General features: G+C 37.2%; 1 protein-coding gene across 1 annotated transcript in view; it reads left to right on the top strand.

Annotated features, from left to right (window-relative positions):
* The window catches only part of LOC101715907 (uncharacterized), a 497,493-nt gene that overhangs the window by 371,436 nt on the left and 107,194 nt on the right, over positions 1–18,863 (top strand). Inside the window, 2 exon segments of the mRNA XM_087182557.1 lie at positions 6,112–6,330; positions 8,638–8,894. Coding sequence (XP_087038683.1) covers positions 6,112–6,330; positions 8,638–8,894 — 476 coding nt within the window.

Raw genomic sequence — 18,863 nt, 5'->3', positions numbered from 1 at the left:
CAACAATGTAGAAGGGCTCTTTTTTTTTTTTTTTTCAACTGTAGCCTCCCTAGCATTTGTTATTATTTAATTTCTTGATTATAGCTATTCTTTCTGGAGTAAGATGGAATCTCATTGTTATTTTAATTGGCATTTATCTTGTGGCTTGAGATGTTTAATATGTTTTTCACATATTTATGGACTGTACATCTTCATCTGTTAAGTGTACCTTCATTTTAATTGCCCATTTTAATTGGGTCTTTTATTGGGGGGTCTAACTTTTTTTAGTCCTTTATATATTCTAGATATTAGTTCTCTGTCCAAGGAATAGTTGGCAAAAAATTTTCTTATTCTGTAGCTTGTCTCTTCATTCTTTTGGTTGTTTTCTTTTCTGTGCATAAGCTTTTTAATTTGATACAATCATTTGTTGATTATTGACGTTATTTCTCATCCTTTTTCCCCCTCCTCTACCAAATGATTTTTCTTGTTTATTGTTTCCTGAGTCACCTTTGAATGACCTATGTAATCTAGACACTTTGAAACTGTTTTGAATCTTTCTTTTCTTTCAACTCCCATATTCAGACAGTTTCCAATTTGTGTTCATTTTGGTCAATCATCTTCCCATTCCACACATTATCTCTGTTCCACCACTACTATGTTGTAATTTCCTCAAAGAGGCTGCTATATATGCTCAGAGGTGTTATGAGTTGGATCCAATGCCCCCCCCCCCAAATTATGTATTGAAATCCTAAACCCCATTCCTTCAGAATGTGACCTTGTAAGGAAATAGGACCATTGCAGTTGGAAGCTAAGCTGAGGTCATGTGGAAGCAGAGTGGGCCCTTAATGCAGTACGGCTGATGTTCTATGTAGGAAGACATCAAAGCACTTATCACACTGGGTCTTATTCCCGTGTTTTATTTATCTGTTCATATGCCTAGCTCGGCCAATTACACAAAAATTTTGAGGGTGAATAACAATGTTGTACATTGATGGAAAGTGAGAAAGTGCAGTGAGCCTCTAGGCTTTTGACCTTTGACCACTATGGGTCCTTCGGCTCTCTGACACACAGATGTGCATTTTGTATTCTGCCATCTATGATCCAGGGGTTGGCCGTTGAGACTCTTCCAATTCTGGGCCTGTAAGCCTATCTGAAAAATCCCTTGTAAAACTATACATATATTATATATTGAATCTGTTGTCTAGAGAATCCCTTTAGAAACATATAGTTAGAAAACTCTTTGTTATGTTAACCTGAGAAAATCTCTTAACTGATTTGAGCTTTAGGTTATCTTTTGCAGAAATTTGAAAGAGTGTGATGAAATCCTTTCCAGCAAAACCATGGCTTGACTTAAGCAAGCTTCTTTGTATTTTCTTTTTACTCACTTCCTGAAAAGTTTATTCTTAGAAAGCCTCAGAGTCACTGAAGACATTATGCTCAAAACCTGCTGCTTAATGGAATATGCTGAAAAATGAAAAGTACCCAAATAAAAAACTTACTAGTCGTTATATATATTTTAAAAAATGATACATCTGGAATGCATTTGGTTATGCCAGAAGAAGAAAATATGGAAATTTTAGTGCCATCTATTGGTAGTGATTTTTAAAGAAGTGTTATTGTGCACAACTGATAGGTAACAAGTCTTTATTATTTACAAAGTCTTAGGATTTCTGTTCATTATAGAAAAGAGCTTAAAGAGTGCCTTCTGTGTTTTTTTTTCCAAAGCAATTTTGGTCTTTTAGATATTATTATTATTATTATTATTATACTGATAGATCATAGAAATCTTGTTTGATTTCAGGTCACTATAAGGACGGGGGATACAAGGGGGCTCTATGTGTGTCATATGAAATGTGGCTGAAGTTCAGAGAAATAGGTTTCATTTAATAGCTGAATGCTGGATGACCTTCTCATTCTTCTCACCCTCTGGCAGCTCTCCCCATGAGCGATAGAGGAGCTGTCTGCATGAACTAAGGAGTAGCTGCTGGCCTCAATGTGATTTTGCAGTGATCTGTGTGCTCTATGGCTTCCCTCATAACCAACAAATCAATTCCCACTATGCGTATTACACACCTCAGTGGCAGAGGCCGTTTATTATCCTTTTGATGGTCATACTCTTTGTACATAACCCAGAAAGATTACAGGGGAGAGAGCAGCTGACAGACACGCGGTTAAAGATATTCTGTTGTGCCAGTGCATTTTATAATGTGCCTTGCATGTGTCCAATAATAACAAAGGCGCTCTCTTCAAAGACAATTTTAAAACGTGGGGCAGAATTGGTTTGGAGTGAAATACATTTCAAGAATGGTTTATGGAGAGAAAGCCCTGGATAAAAGTCCATATCAGAACACTTTGAAATTTCAGGTACCAATTCAAAATTATTAAAGTACAAGAACTGCCACATTTTGTTGTCATATTGGCATTGCTTAGAATGCTAATATAGCTTTCTTCAGTTAATGAACTTTTTGACACTTTCTTTTATTTGGCACTGTATATAGTTGACTAATTCCTCTCTTACTTTGTAACTTGGTAACATGTAACATTTAGAACTCCAAAGGACTGACTCAAATGCTTTCCTAATTCTTTAAATCCACCTTCTATAGTTATCAATGATAAACACAGAAAAGCAAATCTTGAATTGTGTTGATAAGGAATGAGATAATTGAATATTTTGAATTAAACATAAATGGTACATAGTGCAATTTTAGTACTGTTTGCTCTAAATCAAAAGTCTGATAAACAAACATGGGTATCTGAGTGTGGCTTAGAAGGATTTTATTATTGAAACTAATGGCAAAAGCATGGCTTTATAGTGGTTTCTGTGCATAAGCACAGTCCCTTAGTCATTTATGTCAATGGATATGAAAACAACAGTGGAAATTTCCAAAGGTCAAAGAAGCTACTGTCTTTTCTGTTTTGCATCATTTGAGATTTTCCAGTTTTTTGCAAACAACACAATGGCAAATCTGCATTTGATTTTTCCTTCCCTTTGAAGAGGCAAAACAATGACAGAATAATTAACTGAAAAAGAGATCATGTACAGGGTATTTTACTTTAGCAGGGTAGACAGCTCTGGATTTCATTTCACATGATGGTAAACATAGTAAAGAGTTCTGGGATTCTTCTATAGGACACTTAGTTCTCGGACTGCATCACTGTATATAAACCAAAGTCTCTGGGGGGTCTGCTTCCTGTTTCACTGTTCCTCCATTTGTGTAATTGGAAAGCAAGCTCAATAACTGGTTTTCAGTTAGGTGAGGCTCCTCATCTTCATGGCAAAACACAGACAAGAGCAACACAAAGGAGTTCAGTGACACATTTGATGACTCATTAGTCCTGTGCAGACCAAAACACTACAGTTAAGGATGTGGGTTCTCTTCCACTTCTCTGTCACTGTTGTCAGACTCTTGCTTCCATTATTTATCTTCTCTTTTTGCCAAAATTGCCATTATATTTGATAGTCTTCAGAAAGGATGTAAAAAAAGATTTAAGATGCATCATACATGCACCAACTATCCATAATGAATGTAATCATTGTATGATGCAAGCATCAACTAAAATTAATAATAATAGTCATAATGAAAATAGGGAAAGGGAATCTGGAGATGGAGGGAGGTGAGTGGGAAGGGGTATAAAATGAAGCAAGATACTTTAAGTACCTGTACCTAGTCCCTAAAATGAATGTAAACATTATATACTGCAAACATGTACTAACAAAACAATTACACACATACACATACACATATATAAAACTGTTCTATGAATTCTATTTCTGTGTTCTGTTTCCAGAGGTTAGTCACTAAGTAGACTGAACTACTTATTCTTGTTCTAGTTTCTCCTTTGGCAAGTGTGTTTATCATTAGGACTATTTTTGGTGAAGAACTTAATGAATCTAGAAAATCACTCTAAAATAGAATTAGACAAGCTAGCCCATGAATTTGGAGGCTAGTTCCTATGAAGCTCAAGTCCCAGTTTAATTAGGTACATGATATACGCTAATGATCTCAACTGCTTTAATTAGATAACAAATATTTGCATCCTCATGCTTATAGATCTTTAAAAAATAAAAAAAATAAAGAATTGTATAATTTATGCAAATTTTCTACATTTGGGGACTTAATGAAAAGCTATCCTTTTTCAGTAAAGGTCTGTTAAATACTGAAAGAGAAAGGAGATGTAGCATGGTGAGGATTCACTGTATCTTGGGTACACCTCTGTGACAGACTGTTCAAAGTGTTTTACATCTGTTGACCTAGAATCATGCTGACCCTGGGATGTGGGAAGTGCTACTGTCTTCTTTCTCCCTATGAGAAAACATAGATGTAGAGAATTATGCCCAGGGCATCAGGCCATAGACTTTTATTCTTTATACTATGGTAACTCCATAGCCTCTGTATATTCTTGGATAAATTGTTTTTGATTGTGCACTTATTTTCAGATTGCCTCTTCATCTTCTTTCTTCCAAAAACTATTTAAGATACTATGAAACCAACTCTTGTTCCCAAAGCTAACCATAGAGGGGTAATCAGAGTTAAATCAGAATAATTCACATGGGATTCTTTCATGTTTTTATTTATATTGTGTTAAGGAATGAAATAATACTTAAGTTTCAAATACTTCTTTGTGTATTGAATGGTATGTTAATAACTCTTCAATTTTAAACATGAAATAGTTGTTCTTTAACAAACTATATACACATAAATCAAATCTTTATGAAGAGAGAATAATCTGTGCAAGTGAGATAAACAGAAGTATATTTTAGTTTTCAAAAATTTTCTAAAAATAAGTTGTTTAAAATTTATTTCTGTGTTTTTTATTAAACTTTAAAAATCATAATAAGATACACATAACATAAAATTGACCATCTTAACCATCCTAAATGTATAGGTCAGTGGTAAGTATATTCACGTTACCATACAGCCGCTCTCAGAAATGTATTATCATCTTGCAACACTGAAATTCTGTACCCATTAAATAGCAACTCCCACCAATTCCCATTTTTCATCCCTGGGAAACTACCATTCAACTTTCTGTTGCTATGATTCTAACTACTATAGATATTTCATATAAGCAGAATCATATTTGTCCTTTTGTGACTGGATTATTTTATTTAGTATAACATCCTCAAGATTTATTCATCTTATTGCATGTATCAGAATTTCCTTCTTTTAAAAACTGAATAATATTCTGCTGTACATATGCTACATGTTATTTTTTCATTAATTCATCAATGGACATTTATGTTGTTTCCATATGAGGGCTCTTGTGGCTAATACTGGGATGTACAGATACCACTTCTATAACCTACTTTCAACTCTATATCTTGCTTTCAATATATATCCAGTTGTGGCATTGCTTGATTATATAGTAATTGCATATTTAATTTTAGGGGTACATGTCATAGAGGTTGTATCATTTTGTAGTCCTGTTAATAATGCACAAGTTTTTCGATTTCTCCACATCTTTGCCAGTAATTGTTGCTTTCTGTGTTTTTTTTGTTGTTTAAGTAGCCATATCTCATTGTAGTTTTGATTTGCTTTTCCCTAATCCATGTTTATGTTCCCTTCTATTCATCCATTGTAACAAAAAGAAACATAAATATTTTCAGTTATCACATATTTAAAATAATTTCATTCAGTTTATTTCCACACTATATTTTAACTATCAGGATATTGCTTTTGGAGTTGTGCTACAAGCTCAGAATATGTGTCAGCCACCTTTCTATGGCTGTGACAAAATACCTGGGAAAAGCAACTTCAAGGAGGAAAGGTTTGTTCTTGCTGACAGTCCCAGAGGTTTCTGTACAGGGTCACTGGCTCTGCTGTTTGGGCTAGTAGTGAGGCAGAACTTCATGGTAGGGAGCACATGGTGGAACAAAGCAGCTCAGCTCACCTCAGGAAAGACAGGAAGCAGAGAGAGAGAGGGAGATGAGGAGAGAGCACTAGGGTCTCGTGTCCCAATACCTCCTTCAAGGGCACTTCCCAGTGACCTGCAACCTCCAACTAAGTCCTGTCTCCCAGAGTCCGCCTATCAACAGCACCATCATCTGGGGACCAAGCTGTCAACACATGAGCCCCTGAGGGTTATTTGAAACCAAAGCATGCAAAACATATCTCTTTTCTTCCTTTGTAGCAGCTCTTCAGTTGCTGGTGGTAGTGGATCTGGAGACCTCTTCAAGCATCTCCACTTTGTGAAGGTATCAGTATTTTCAGAGCTGCAGTTTGCTCAGTGGCAAAGCCAGGGCTTCTGGTACGCCATCCTGCTGCTGGCTTCCCTCTGCTTCCTGAGGCTCTGCCTGCATTACCTTGGCCAGTGGCTTTTCCTCCAGGCCATCTCAGCTCCAGTGACAAAGTGAGTAATTTCTCTGAAATTCAAAAGAATGTATTTTCATTATATTGATAGGACAATGAATGTATAAAATTCCTCTCCTGTCCACTTAACAGAAGACCTAAAATGCAGGTATGATTTGAAAAAACAAAAATGTCTATCTCTGGAAGCAAGAACTTCTATTACAATTATAGTCTCATTTTACTGTTGCTTCTGTATATACAAATACATAACTGGTCCATCAATATTTATTTAAAATTTAGCAGATTCAAATATGTTCTAATATCTGAGCAGAATCCAAAAGGAATTTAGGACCAATGTTTTATTGTGTTTTGATTTTATCAGAGTGACTTAGGCTGAAGATATTTTAGAAGTAACCTAAGTCTGATTTATTGCCTATACTCAGAGAAGCAAAGATTGCTTCTTGTACAAAATGATTGAATTCAAACAATTACTGAACTAAAGCCCAAGCTGCTTTCTGGGCCATTATCCTGTGGGAAAAGATGACACTTTAAAGGTTATCTCTCTATAAAATAAACATAATTCTGTAGGCACTGTAGATAGACAAACAGATAGATAACAATACAAGTAAAATTCATTTTCTCAAATGTAGATGGTACAGATAAAAACAAAGATGTGTTTATATTTTCAATTAAGGAGGTTATGAAAAATTTTAAGACTTTACAAAGAGGAATATATATATACATATATATATATACACAGTTTTTGATAGTAAATCACAAATATCTGAATGTGTTGCAGAATATGTACATTTACATTTACTAAATAAACACATTTTCTAGGGAGGGCATTTTCACATGGATATTGCCTGGATATTCTGATATTTCATCTTCTTCTTTCTGTTTATTCCTGTTCTTTCTTTCTCTCTCTCTCTTTTCTTTCTTTTTTCTTTAGATTTCCAAAGCATAAAATATAAGCATTGTATGTTTGGGCTAGTTCTTTTTATTATTAGCTCACCTATTCTTTGATAGAAAAGGAAACCTTATCTTTATTAGTTGTTAGTAAAAATGAGACTACAAGAAATATCTTGACAGCCAGATCTGACCAGTTTCTTAAGCAGAAGAGAACTTAATCTATCACGAGATATTTTTCTGGTTGTTTTCTTGGTCCTCAGTCTGGATTCATACAGTAGCTCTGTGTCACATCTTAGCAGTGACCAACCAATTGTAACAACAATAGTAACAACACCAACTGTGAGCATTTTTTTTTCTTCCTTTATGGCAGGTACTATGCTAAGAAATATATATATATTTATTTCTTTATTTGATATTCACAACAGCTATGAACAAAAGCATACAATTTAGAGCCAGATGTGGTGGGATACACCTGTAATCCAGCTCACTGGGACACTGAGGCAGGAGGATACCAAGTCAAGCCCAGCCTGGGCAATTTAGTGACTTGCCAAGAGTGTTTCAAAATAAAAATACTTTTTTTTATATAAAGAGAACTGTAACTTAGTATGAAGGCCCTGGATTCAATCCTTAGTACTGCAAAAACAAACAAGCAAAACCCTTGTTAGAAATCAAAATGAAGGAACAGAAAAAATGAAGATCTCTTTGGTAGGCTACTGATAAATAGAACGCACAAACAGGATCAATTATGAAACAGCTTTCCACAGGACGAAATTTAGAGGGCGAGAACTCAGTGGGATGAAGTCTTGTTTTGCACAGAAAGATGGTGTAAAATCCTGGGTCAGGCTGCTTGAGCTACAGAGCTCATTAGACCAAGAAGTATGAAGTTTTGGTTGTTAGTGATAGTGATCTTATTCATGTATTTGGGAGTCTACCTAGAGAGGAATCAAAGGTAAAGTCAATCAGCTATATTAAAACTCTGAAGAATTATTAGATTTACCATGTATCTATATTTCACTGCTATTAGAGGTTGACTCCTTAGAAAGTCCGCTGTACTTTGCATTTACAATAGCCTACAAACAAGTACTGCGAACTGCAGGCGAGCTTTTGGTCTATAGACAGGTCTGTTCAGCAGCTCAATTTGATGTACCTTCTGTGCTGAAATAATTTCTGTGTCCTTTTATAAGACTGATAAATATCGTTGAATTTTCCTTTTCCTTGATTGTGAAATGTTCAAGAGTTACTGAAGGGTCAGGAAAGGATGAAGATGTCTAACATCTAATTGCATGTCAAGTTTTTTTTTTTTTTAAGTTTCATATCAAGGTTTTTTAAAGTGTTATGTTTCCTATATTTTGAAAAAAAGAAAAAAAACCACATAGTCCTTTGAATAGTTTTGTTGGCTTGGCATTTTAACAGTTTTTGTTTGCAAGTAAGTGATTCATACCTTGTTTCCTTACAGATTCCATCTTTACCCCTACATGGTTGAGCTTTGCTATCCAACATCTTCCCTTAGCATCACAGAAGAGCTGGCTGTGATTGTGGTCGGGCCTCTAATGTTGAACACAGTCATATTTCTTTTGGTTCTGATCAGATGGGGCTGTCAGCTGCTGTTTGCCTCCTGTCCTGATGTCTTGTCAAAGTTAATCATTACCATGGGACTATGGACAGTTCTAGACCCATTGGCGGTGTTTATAGTGGATATTTTCCTGGGGGTAAGTCAAACAAAATAATCACGATATGAGTTCTTGACATAGAATTTAGCTGTAGTGTATGGATCTGTTGACATAGGAAGTTTCAATAATGATGAACATTCAATATTCACCTTAAATTGAAGTTATGAAGACTTTCCTCACAAAATGTCTTGGATGTCTAATATAATCAATGTAGGTGCAATTTTAACTATCATAAATAAACACTTGCAAAATAAGTAGAAACTCATATATTATGCCAAAATTAGCTGTCATTTAAAAAAATTATTTACCAAGGAGCTTTATAAATTTTTAAAATCTTTTTTAATTGTAAAAATTTTCATAGGCAAACTTCCCATAAATGTAACAGTACAATAACAATAGTTCCTTAAATTGGTTAGGCTGTTTATCTGCTCTATCATGTAATAGATATACTTAAGAAGATAAAATTTTAAATACATTTCTAAATAATACATTTTAAAAAATCATTCCATCGGCATTTATTTTGACATTTGTGATGATTGTGAAATGACAAGGATAGTATGTATTTACCCTAAATTAGTTTTAGGATTTCATGATCATAAGTGGTGTGTGAACATACACAATGATGTATAAAATAATAATAGTAAGAGTTCTAATATTTTTTTCTCAAATTCTTTTATTGGTACATTTTAGGTATACAATACATTTACATTTACCATTGGGTGTTTGTACCCGTACATGATGGATCTTGGTTCTTATTTTTTTCCCATTACCTGTGCCCTTCACCCTCTCCATCCTTCCCTATTTACATAAATTTTGTTTCCATTTTTTTCTTTTCTCATAATTTTTCCTTTACCTTCTTTCCTTTCCCCTAAGAGTTCTAATATTGAAAAGTGCTTTGTATTTCTGAAACATCTTCTCATATTTTATTTGATTATATACTAACAATAAGACTTTAAGTTGGTGGGGCAAATGCTATTCTCATTTTACAACTGGAAGGAAGCAGCTAGCCACAGAGAATTGCATTACTTGTCCAAGGCCATATAGAGAGCCCACACTTTAGCTAGGAATAAGACCCAGATTTCTTAATTCTGAGGTTGGCATGTCTTCTATTATGTCAAAATCTCTCCTTCAAACTTTGAGTTAATGTATTGCTCTGTGAAATCAAATGTATGGTATCCCTAATGACAATTACTCAATTACATCAAAACATTTAATTTAGTAGTGAGGTCTGGGCTATAATTTTATGCAAAATTAAAACGAATACGTATTAATGTGAATTTATTGCCACATTCAAATTTCTAGTTGCTTTAAATTTGCAAGGCCAGAGATTTCCTGGTGAGTGTTTATTGGAATGTGTGATTCTCAAACTTGCTTCTGCATCAAATCTATGGTAGGTCTTGGGAAAACAAAAATTGCTGGTCTCCACTCCAGAGTTTCTCTTTCCATTGGTTTGGAAAAAAGCCCAAGTTTATATTTCTCACAAGTTCCCAATTGTTGTTCTAGAGACCACAGTTTCAGAACCACTGACACCATGCCTGATAGGAGAGCTCTGATGAGCAGACTGGAGAATCCAAGAATGCAACACAGTTCGGAAGGTAGAAACTGGGCATAGCAGAGGCCCAGTGACACACCCTGGAACCACAACCCTTGCCGGTGACCACAAGCTCTGACCTGCACCTTAGCATCTTTATCTAAGTTCCATTAAGTTGTCCAAAGCTTTGTATTAGATAACAACACAAAATTAAAGCTACTGACTAAATGTGGAATAATTCAAGCCAAAACATACTTTAATATAGAGTCAACAAATGTTTAAGTGATTTTGATAGGTACAAGGAAGAGAAATCTGAATTTTAGCTAAAGTTTTGTACTGAAGACTGTCATAAAATAGAGCCTCAAGCAAAGGGGCAGATGGAAATTATATATTAATCAAAATGGCTAAATGATCGTTTGTAAAATTATATTATGCAATAATATTGTAAGTCCAATGCTTATGGAAATTATAGTTTCACAATTGGTATATACTGTACATATGTTTAGTTTATACTAACTGCCAAGTAGATAAAAGATGGGGGTGTTTTATTGGACTCTACCTGTCTAACATTGATTCCATTGTCAATAATGTGTTCTTAGGGCCAAGGATTTAGCTCAGTAGTTCCGGTGCCTGCCTCACAAGCGGAAGGTACCAGGTTCAATCCCCGGTACCAAAAAAAAAAACAACCCAAAAAATAATGGTTCTTGGAACTAAAGACCAAAGTGCTGTTCAAGCTACATTCATGGAAACACCCTATTCATGGAAACACCTATGAGTGCTAGGAGACAGCTTAGATCAGCAGAGCCTGTCCTCTCTCTCTCTCTCCCCCCGCCCCACCCCTCGGGCCATAATGTGCTATAGAAATGCTTCTCAAACTTTAATGTGCTCACAAATTCCCTGGGGATTTTAACACACTCATTCTCATTCAGCTAGTGGAGTCTGAGATTCTGTATTTCCCATAGTTCCTACACAATACCAATACCAATGATTCTGGCTCCCTGGGCCACATCTTGGATAACAAGGTGCTAGATATTTTACCAAAAAGACCTTTATTTCTCCTTTTGTTGTTTGCTGGGCTGGGCTTTCACTTGCTGTAAATTCCTAGGCTGCTCTGAGACCACTAGTATCATTTTAGGTCTCATATGAAAATTCAGACTGCTATTTTCTCAATGGAAATGACTTCTTCTATACAGTTTAGACTTTGGAAATGAGTGCAATTATTGATTCTCATCATATAGATCATTTAATATCATTAAAAGGACTTTAAAACAGTGCAGATAGAGCCTACCATTGTAGCCATTTCCTAGTACTGCTGCTAGGGCTTGGAGGCAGAGCCGTATGCTAAGCAAAGCCCAAGAGTACTTAACAGGCAGACTTGTTTTCATGTGCCAGCATCTGACCACTCTCTGTAACCTCAGAACCATTGATCACCTTGATAATATTGAGGAAGAGGGAGCCTTTGGAGCCAGAAGTGTTGTGTTTTTGACCCCAGCTCAAAAGTTTTTTTCCATTCTGCTGATGAAACTCCTGATTCTGAGTAGATCAAGCTGCAGCCAGCTAGATTGTGTCTACATCTTTACCTCCCTCAGTTTTCAGGCTGGAAAGAAGGAGCTGGTGCTGTCGAGGTTTGTTGAGCAGAAGATGTAGAGAAGATGCCATCTGCACTAGAGGAGAACCATCTCCCCTGGCATCTCCCAATCCCTCTCAGAGGCTGATGTGCATATTGAGTGGGTTTTGGGGCTGAGACTGAGCCTACTGCAATACCACATGGGAAGCCTCTTGGGAGAGATGAGCAGCTGTCCTTTATGATCACCAAAGGTCTCTCAGAAGGAACGTCTGCAACACTCATGGAATGGCATTCCTATTCCTTATGTTTTTAGGCAGATTAATGGTCAATCCACCCGCTGTATCCAAGGCAGATGACAAAATGAGCAGGCTTAATTTACTCTGGGGCCTCTGATGTAATCTTCAAGAAAGCAGCCTCCAGCATGGCCATCTTAGAACCAGTTTGAGATCTGTAACCCGATGAAACTGACTTGGATTCCGAAAGATGAATATAGCACCGATGTCTCTTTGTACTTGAAAAGAAGAGCTGTTTATTCCAAGACTCCATAGTTATCAATTTTACAGCTAAAATCCATCACATTTTATTGCAAATGACATCTACTTCTGCAGTTTTTCAAAAAATCTCTAAAGCTATGTGTAATCCACTGATGAGAGGCATTGGAATCCTCTGGGGACCTGTAGAAATGCACTTGGACAAGCCCCTGGATTGAATTAAATATGCATTTTAATCTTTTCACCAGGTGATTTAAGCACACTGAAGTTTGGGAAGTACTGATCTAAAGCAGTGGTTCTCAAGGGGTGATCCCTGAACCAACAGTAGTAGTATCACTTGGGAACTGACAAATGCAAAACTACAGGCCTGCACAAGGGACTCTGGGGAGGGATACACAGGGGGTGCTGGTGCTTACCAAAGCTTGCTGTTCTACTCACTGTCTCCTTGGGGAGACACAGTATCCAACACTCACAGCTTTAAGGAAAAGGGGTTTAATTTGCTCATGGTTTCATTCCATGATTGGTTGGCTTCAAAGCAGAGACATCATGTCAAATGTGTGTAGTGGGGCATAGCTGCTCAGATCATGGCAACAGAAGCAGAGCAGCGAAAGAGGGCTGGAGTAGAAAGGGCAAGGGGCCAGACATAGACCCTGAGGCTGTGACTCCATCACCCCACCAAGACACACCCAGAAGTGTGCTCTACCAGTCACTAGGGCAGATCCCAAAGCCAGTCTAGTTGAAACTCCTCACTAACTGTCACACTTGAGAACTGCTCCACACAGGACCACAGTTATCATAGATTGAGATTCAGATTAAATCTTGAGATTCAGGTTGTCTGAATCCACACTTTTAAGTCCTTCAGCACTTCCTCTTAATAGGAGAAACTGAGAATCATCAGTGCTTTACTTAGCTGAGCCAGCCAGCGAGATGTTACTTAGTGTAAGTTTACTGGTGATTTCTGCTCTGAACTTATTTTGTTCTTGGTAATCTAAAAAGAGAAGTAGTGGGTAGAGTGGTTTGCGGCTGAAGCACTGCATGGTGCTATTGCCCATAATACTTTTCCAGTTTGCTGTCTCAGAGGTTAAAATTCATTTCCCATGTTCATACAACAATTCCATTGAGTACAAAACTCATTCTGTGAAGCTGGACACAGTGGTGCATGCCTGTAATCCTTACAATCAGGAATTTCAGGTAGGAGAATCTCTTGGGCCCAGGAGTTTGAGGCCAGCCTGGGCAACACAGGAAGATCCCATTTAAAAAATAAATAAAACCAAGCTAGAACAACAAAACTTCCTCTATCTGATCTGTAATCTTTTAAAAGTTTTAAAAGTTGAGGAAAGATTTGCTTTTGAATTTTTAAATTGATCAACATGTATTAATGGACTATATACTTCTACAGAGAATTTTTAGACATAGAATAAATATGACATTGTTCTTGCCCTTGATATTAGTAGTGAGAAGCATAACAAGATCAAACAAAGTAGAGTGAAAGCATTGTCATTCAGCAGATAATTCTTGAGACTCATCTAATTTATGCTGTTTTAATAAACTATCTGAGACTGGATAATGTATAATAAGCACAAATTTATTCCCTCATGATCATGGAATCAGGGAAGTTCAAGTTTAGAGGGCCAGCATTCAGTAAGAACATTTTTGCTCTGTCATCCTTTGGTAGAAGGGCTAAGAGAAAGCAAGAGATCAAGCTCATAGCCTCATACCCTTTAGCATCAATCCATTCTTTTTTTTTTTTTATTAAATTCTTTTATTGGTACACTGTAGGTATACAACACAATTACATTTCTCATTGGGAATTGTACCTTTACATAATGCATCTTGGTTCTTATTTTTTCCCCATTCCTAGCCCTCCCCTCACGCCCTCCACCCTTCCCTATTTACAAAGACTTTCTTTCCATTTTTTCCATTTCTCAGCATTTTTCCTTTCCCTTCTTTCCTTTCCCCTGCCCCTCCCACTACCCCTACCCCTTTGGACCTTTTCTTCCTATTTTACATTATCGATTATTCATTCTAATCATTGGTACATTTTAGGTATACAATATAATGATATTCATCATTAGAAATTTGCACCTTTACATAATCTCTCTTGGTTCTTATTTTTCACCCTTGTCCAGCCCACCCTTCAACCCCTCCATTCCTATTTACAAAGATTTTGTTCCTATTTTTCCATTTTCTCATATTAATCCCATTCCCTTCTATCCTTTCCCCTAGCCTTCCCACTTCCTTCCCCTTTGGCCCTTTTCTTCCTATTTCACATTACCAATTATACATTTAGTTCTTATTTACACTTTCAGTTTCTCACTTCAGAGAAACTATTCGGTATTTATACATGTGGCTCCTATTTATTTCACTTAAGAGTATCACCTCAATGTGCATCCACTTAGCTATAAATGTCTCTAATTTTTCATTTTTTATGGCTGAGTAGTACTCCGCTTTATAAAAACCCCACATTTTCTTTATCCAGTCTCCAGTTGATGGGCATTTGGGCTGTTTCCAAGTTTTAGCTATTACAAACTGTGCTGCTATGAACATGGGCACACATATATCACTGTGGTATGATTCTTTTAATTCTTTGGGGAAGATCCCCAGCAGTGGAATAGCAGGGTCAAATGGGACTTCCAGTCCTAGTTCTTTGAGGTATCTCCATACTGATTTCCACAGAGGTTGCACCAGTCTACACTCCCACCAGCAGTGGAGCAGGGTTTCGCTTTCCCCACAGCCCCGCCAGCATTTGTTATTGGTTGATTTCACCATAACAGCCATTCTTTCTGGGGTGTGGTGGAATCTCAGCATTGTTTTCATTTGCATCTCTCGAATGACCAGTGATGTTGAACATTTTTTCATATATTTATTTGCTATTTCTACTTCTTTGTCTGTGAAATGTCTGTTCATTTCAGATGCCCATTTTCGGATTGGGTCTTTAAATTTGGGAGGTCTGATCTTTTTAAGTTCTTTATAGATTCGAGATAGTAGACCTTTGTCTGAGGAAGGGCAGGTGAAGTTTTTTTCCCACATTGTGGGTTGTCTCTTCACACTGCTGGTGGTTTCTCTTGCTGTGCAGAAGCCTTTTAATAAGAAGAGATCCCACTTGTTGATTGTTTGTGCTAGTTCACGGGCAACTGAGGTTTTGTTCATAAAATCTTTTCCTACACCGATGTCTTCAAGGGTTCTACCTAACCTCTGTTCCAACTGGTTCAGAGTTTCTATTTTAATATTTAGATCTTTAATCCATTTTGATTTTAGTTTAGTGCATGTTGAGAGATATAGGTCTAGTTTTAATCTTTGGCAAGTTGAAACCCAATTTTTCCAGCACCATTTATTAAAGAGGCTATCTTTCCTCCAGTGAGGATGTTTGGCTCCTTTATTGAAGATGAGATGGCTGAGTGTGTCTGGTGTTGTTTCTGCATCTTCTAATCTGTTCCACTGGTCCTCAGGTCTGTTTCTCTGCCAGTACCATGCTGTCTTTATCACAGTAGCTTTGTAGTAGAGTTGCAGGTTGGGAATTGTGATACCCCCTGCCATGTCTCTGTGACCTAGAATTGCTTTTGCTATGCTGGGTCTCTTCTTGTTCCAAATGAATTTTTGGATTGTTTTCTCAAGGTCCATGAAGTATGCTCCTGGGATCTCAATTGGAATTGTATTAAATCTATATATCAGTTTTGGAAGTATGGCCATTTTATATTAATCCTTCCTACCCAGGAGCAGGCAATATCTGTCCATTTTCTGATATCATCTTCAATCTCTCTTTTCAGAGTGCCACAGTTTTCAGGGAAGAGGTCTTTGATTTCTTTCATTAGGTTGATTCCTAGGTATTTCAGTTTTTTGGATGCTACTGTGAAAGGAATTATTTGCCCTATTTCTCTCTCAGTGAGCTTGTCATTTGTATAGAGGAAAGCTATTGATTTTTGTGTGTTGACCTTGTAAGCAGCTACTTGACTGAATTTGGTTATTAAGTCTAGAAGACTTTTGGTGGAGTTCTTGGGGTCTTCTATATAGAGTATCATATCATCTGCAAATAATGACAATTTGACTTCTTCATTTCCTATCTTTATTCCTTTTATTTCTTTCTCTTGTCTAATTGCTGTGGCTAATGTTTCCAAAACTATATTGAACAAGAGTGGTGATAGTGGACATCCTTGTCTTGTTCTTGATTTTAGTGTGAAGGATTTCAGTTTTTGACCATTTAGTATGATATTGGCTTTTGGTTTTTCATAGATGGTTTCTATCAGTTTGAGGTAGAGACCATTTATTCTAATTTTTTGTAGGGTTTTTATCATAAATGCATGTTGGATTTTGTCAAATGCTTTTTCTGCATCTATGGAGATAATCATATGGTTTTTGTCCTTGGCTCTATTGATACATTGTATTCCATTGATTGATTTGTGCATATTGAACCATCCCTGCATCCCTGGGATGAATCCCACTTGAGCATCGATCTTCATGACCCAAACACCTTCCACTAGTCTCTGCTTCCTAACACAATTGCATTGAGGATTAAATTTCCAGCACATGCTTTTTGGGGACACATTCAAACTATAGCACTATTGGAGTTGACCATGGAGTAGTAGGAAAACCATAAAATTGGGATTGGGGGAGCTGAGTTCTGGTCCAAACTGCCATTTGTCACTGGATGAGACAGTTAATCTCTCTAGCCTTTATTTTCTACATAGGCACCCTAAAATGTAGTGACACCTACAAACAGTAACACTTGACTTTTTTATTTCTCAGTATTATTGGGAGAATCCAATGAGAGATTAGATAGGAATATACCTTAAAAGTTTACACATAAAATAAAAAGAATAAAGATGAGAGGATTATAGTGAGCTAATGTTACTATGTCCTATAGATGATGCAAGGTATATGAAAGCCTTTGCCTCAATGTTCAGGGAAGGATTTAAAATCTAGTGGGGAAATCAAAACTATGTGACATAGTATGAGTGACATAGTATGTCACAGTGACATAGTATGAGCAGTGTGTGATGAATACCATCTGCAGATACATGGCTCATTCCTTTACACCCTTTACTCAAATGCCATTTGTTTGTGAGACATTTTCTGATAGTAGTATTTAACAACACACACCCACTTCTCCTGCTGTAGTTTGGATCTGGAAGGTTGCACAAAGACCCATGTGATACAGGCTGGGACCCCAGCCTGTGGTACTACTGGGAGGTGGCAGAAGCTTTAGGAAGTAGGGCTTGGGAGAGGAACAGAGGCTTAGGGCTGCCCTTGAAGGGCTGCTGGGGCCCTCCCCATTCTTCTTTCTATCTTTGCTTCCTCGACCCCATGAGGTAATCATCCTATTTCAGTGCACATCCCCACTATGATGCATCATCACCTTATCACAGGCTGGAAGACAAAGAGGGAGCTAGGCATGGACTGAAACCTCTGAAACTGAGCCAACACAAACCCATCCTGCTTATAAGTTGTTTATCTCAGGTATTTTGTCACACTGACAGAGAGCTGGCTAACATACTTCCTATACCTTTTTTTCTTTATCTTTTTCATATCATTCTTTGATGGCTCATATGTTTTTCTTAATCTTACTTGTAAGCTTACTAATCATTTACAACCCCCCCCCACTGCGCGCGTGTGCGCACACACACACACACACACTGAAAATTAAACTCCAAGAGAGTAATGCTTTTATCTAACTTTATTCCATCTTTTATCTTCTGAGTTTAAAGATAGTAGGAGTTCAATATAGGTGGGTCAAATGAGTGATCTACATCTATGGATTAGATCATTATCTCAGTCACTTTTCTGTTGCTGGTACAAAATGCTCAGCACCCACAAGTTAAAGGAAGAGAGATTCATTTTGGCTCACAGTTTCAGTCCAAGGTATGCTGACTCCAAGGCAAACAGTGCTGTGGAAGGGCCTGGCCAGAGGGAAGTTACTCATCTCATGGCAACCAGGAAGCAGAGAGAGAAGGGAGGAGCCAAGGAAAGAGATAAACCATTCTGGGTTACCGAAGTTCCCTGCCTCTTCCAACCTGGCCCCCTCTCCTAGCAGCATATTTAACTCTGAGCTCCATTGATGAGTATAGAGCCCCTGTGATCCAGTTACCTTCCAAAAGCCCTGCCTCTGAACATATGAGGGCACCAGAGGACATTCTAGATTTAATCCATATCCATCATGTTATTGGCATCAAACATACATGGTTTCTGTTGTTGTTGACACAATAATGAATCCTGTGTCAATTTTTTATCTTTGAGGAACAGTAAAAAGTGAGATCTGGAAAGGGAGAAATACATGACAACACTTACCATTCTGATGCCCAGAGATCTAGCAGGTCATCCCATTGTGCGAGGGAGACTGGTTAACAAATGCAGAGTATAAAAATAAAAGTTTGGTGTGGTAGACAAAGAAGCAGTAGTTGAGAACTGGAGCATCTGAATGCTAGTCAT

Source organism: Heterocephalus glaber, unplaced genomic scaffold, assembly GCF_053883595.1.
Source record: "Heterocephalus glaber isolate CG9 unplaced genomic scaffold, H.glaber_assembly_v1.0 deba00001472, whole genome shotgun sequence".
Taxonomy (NCBI): Eukaryota; Metazoa; Chordata; class Mammalia; order Rodentia; family Bathyergidae; genus Heterocephalus; species Heterocephalus glaber.
This window is presented reverse-complemented; position numbering and strand designations above follow the sequence as displayed.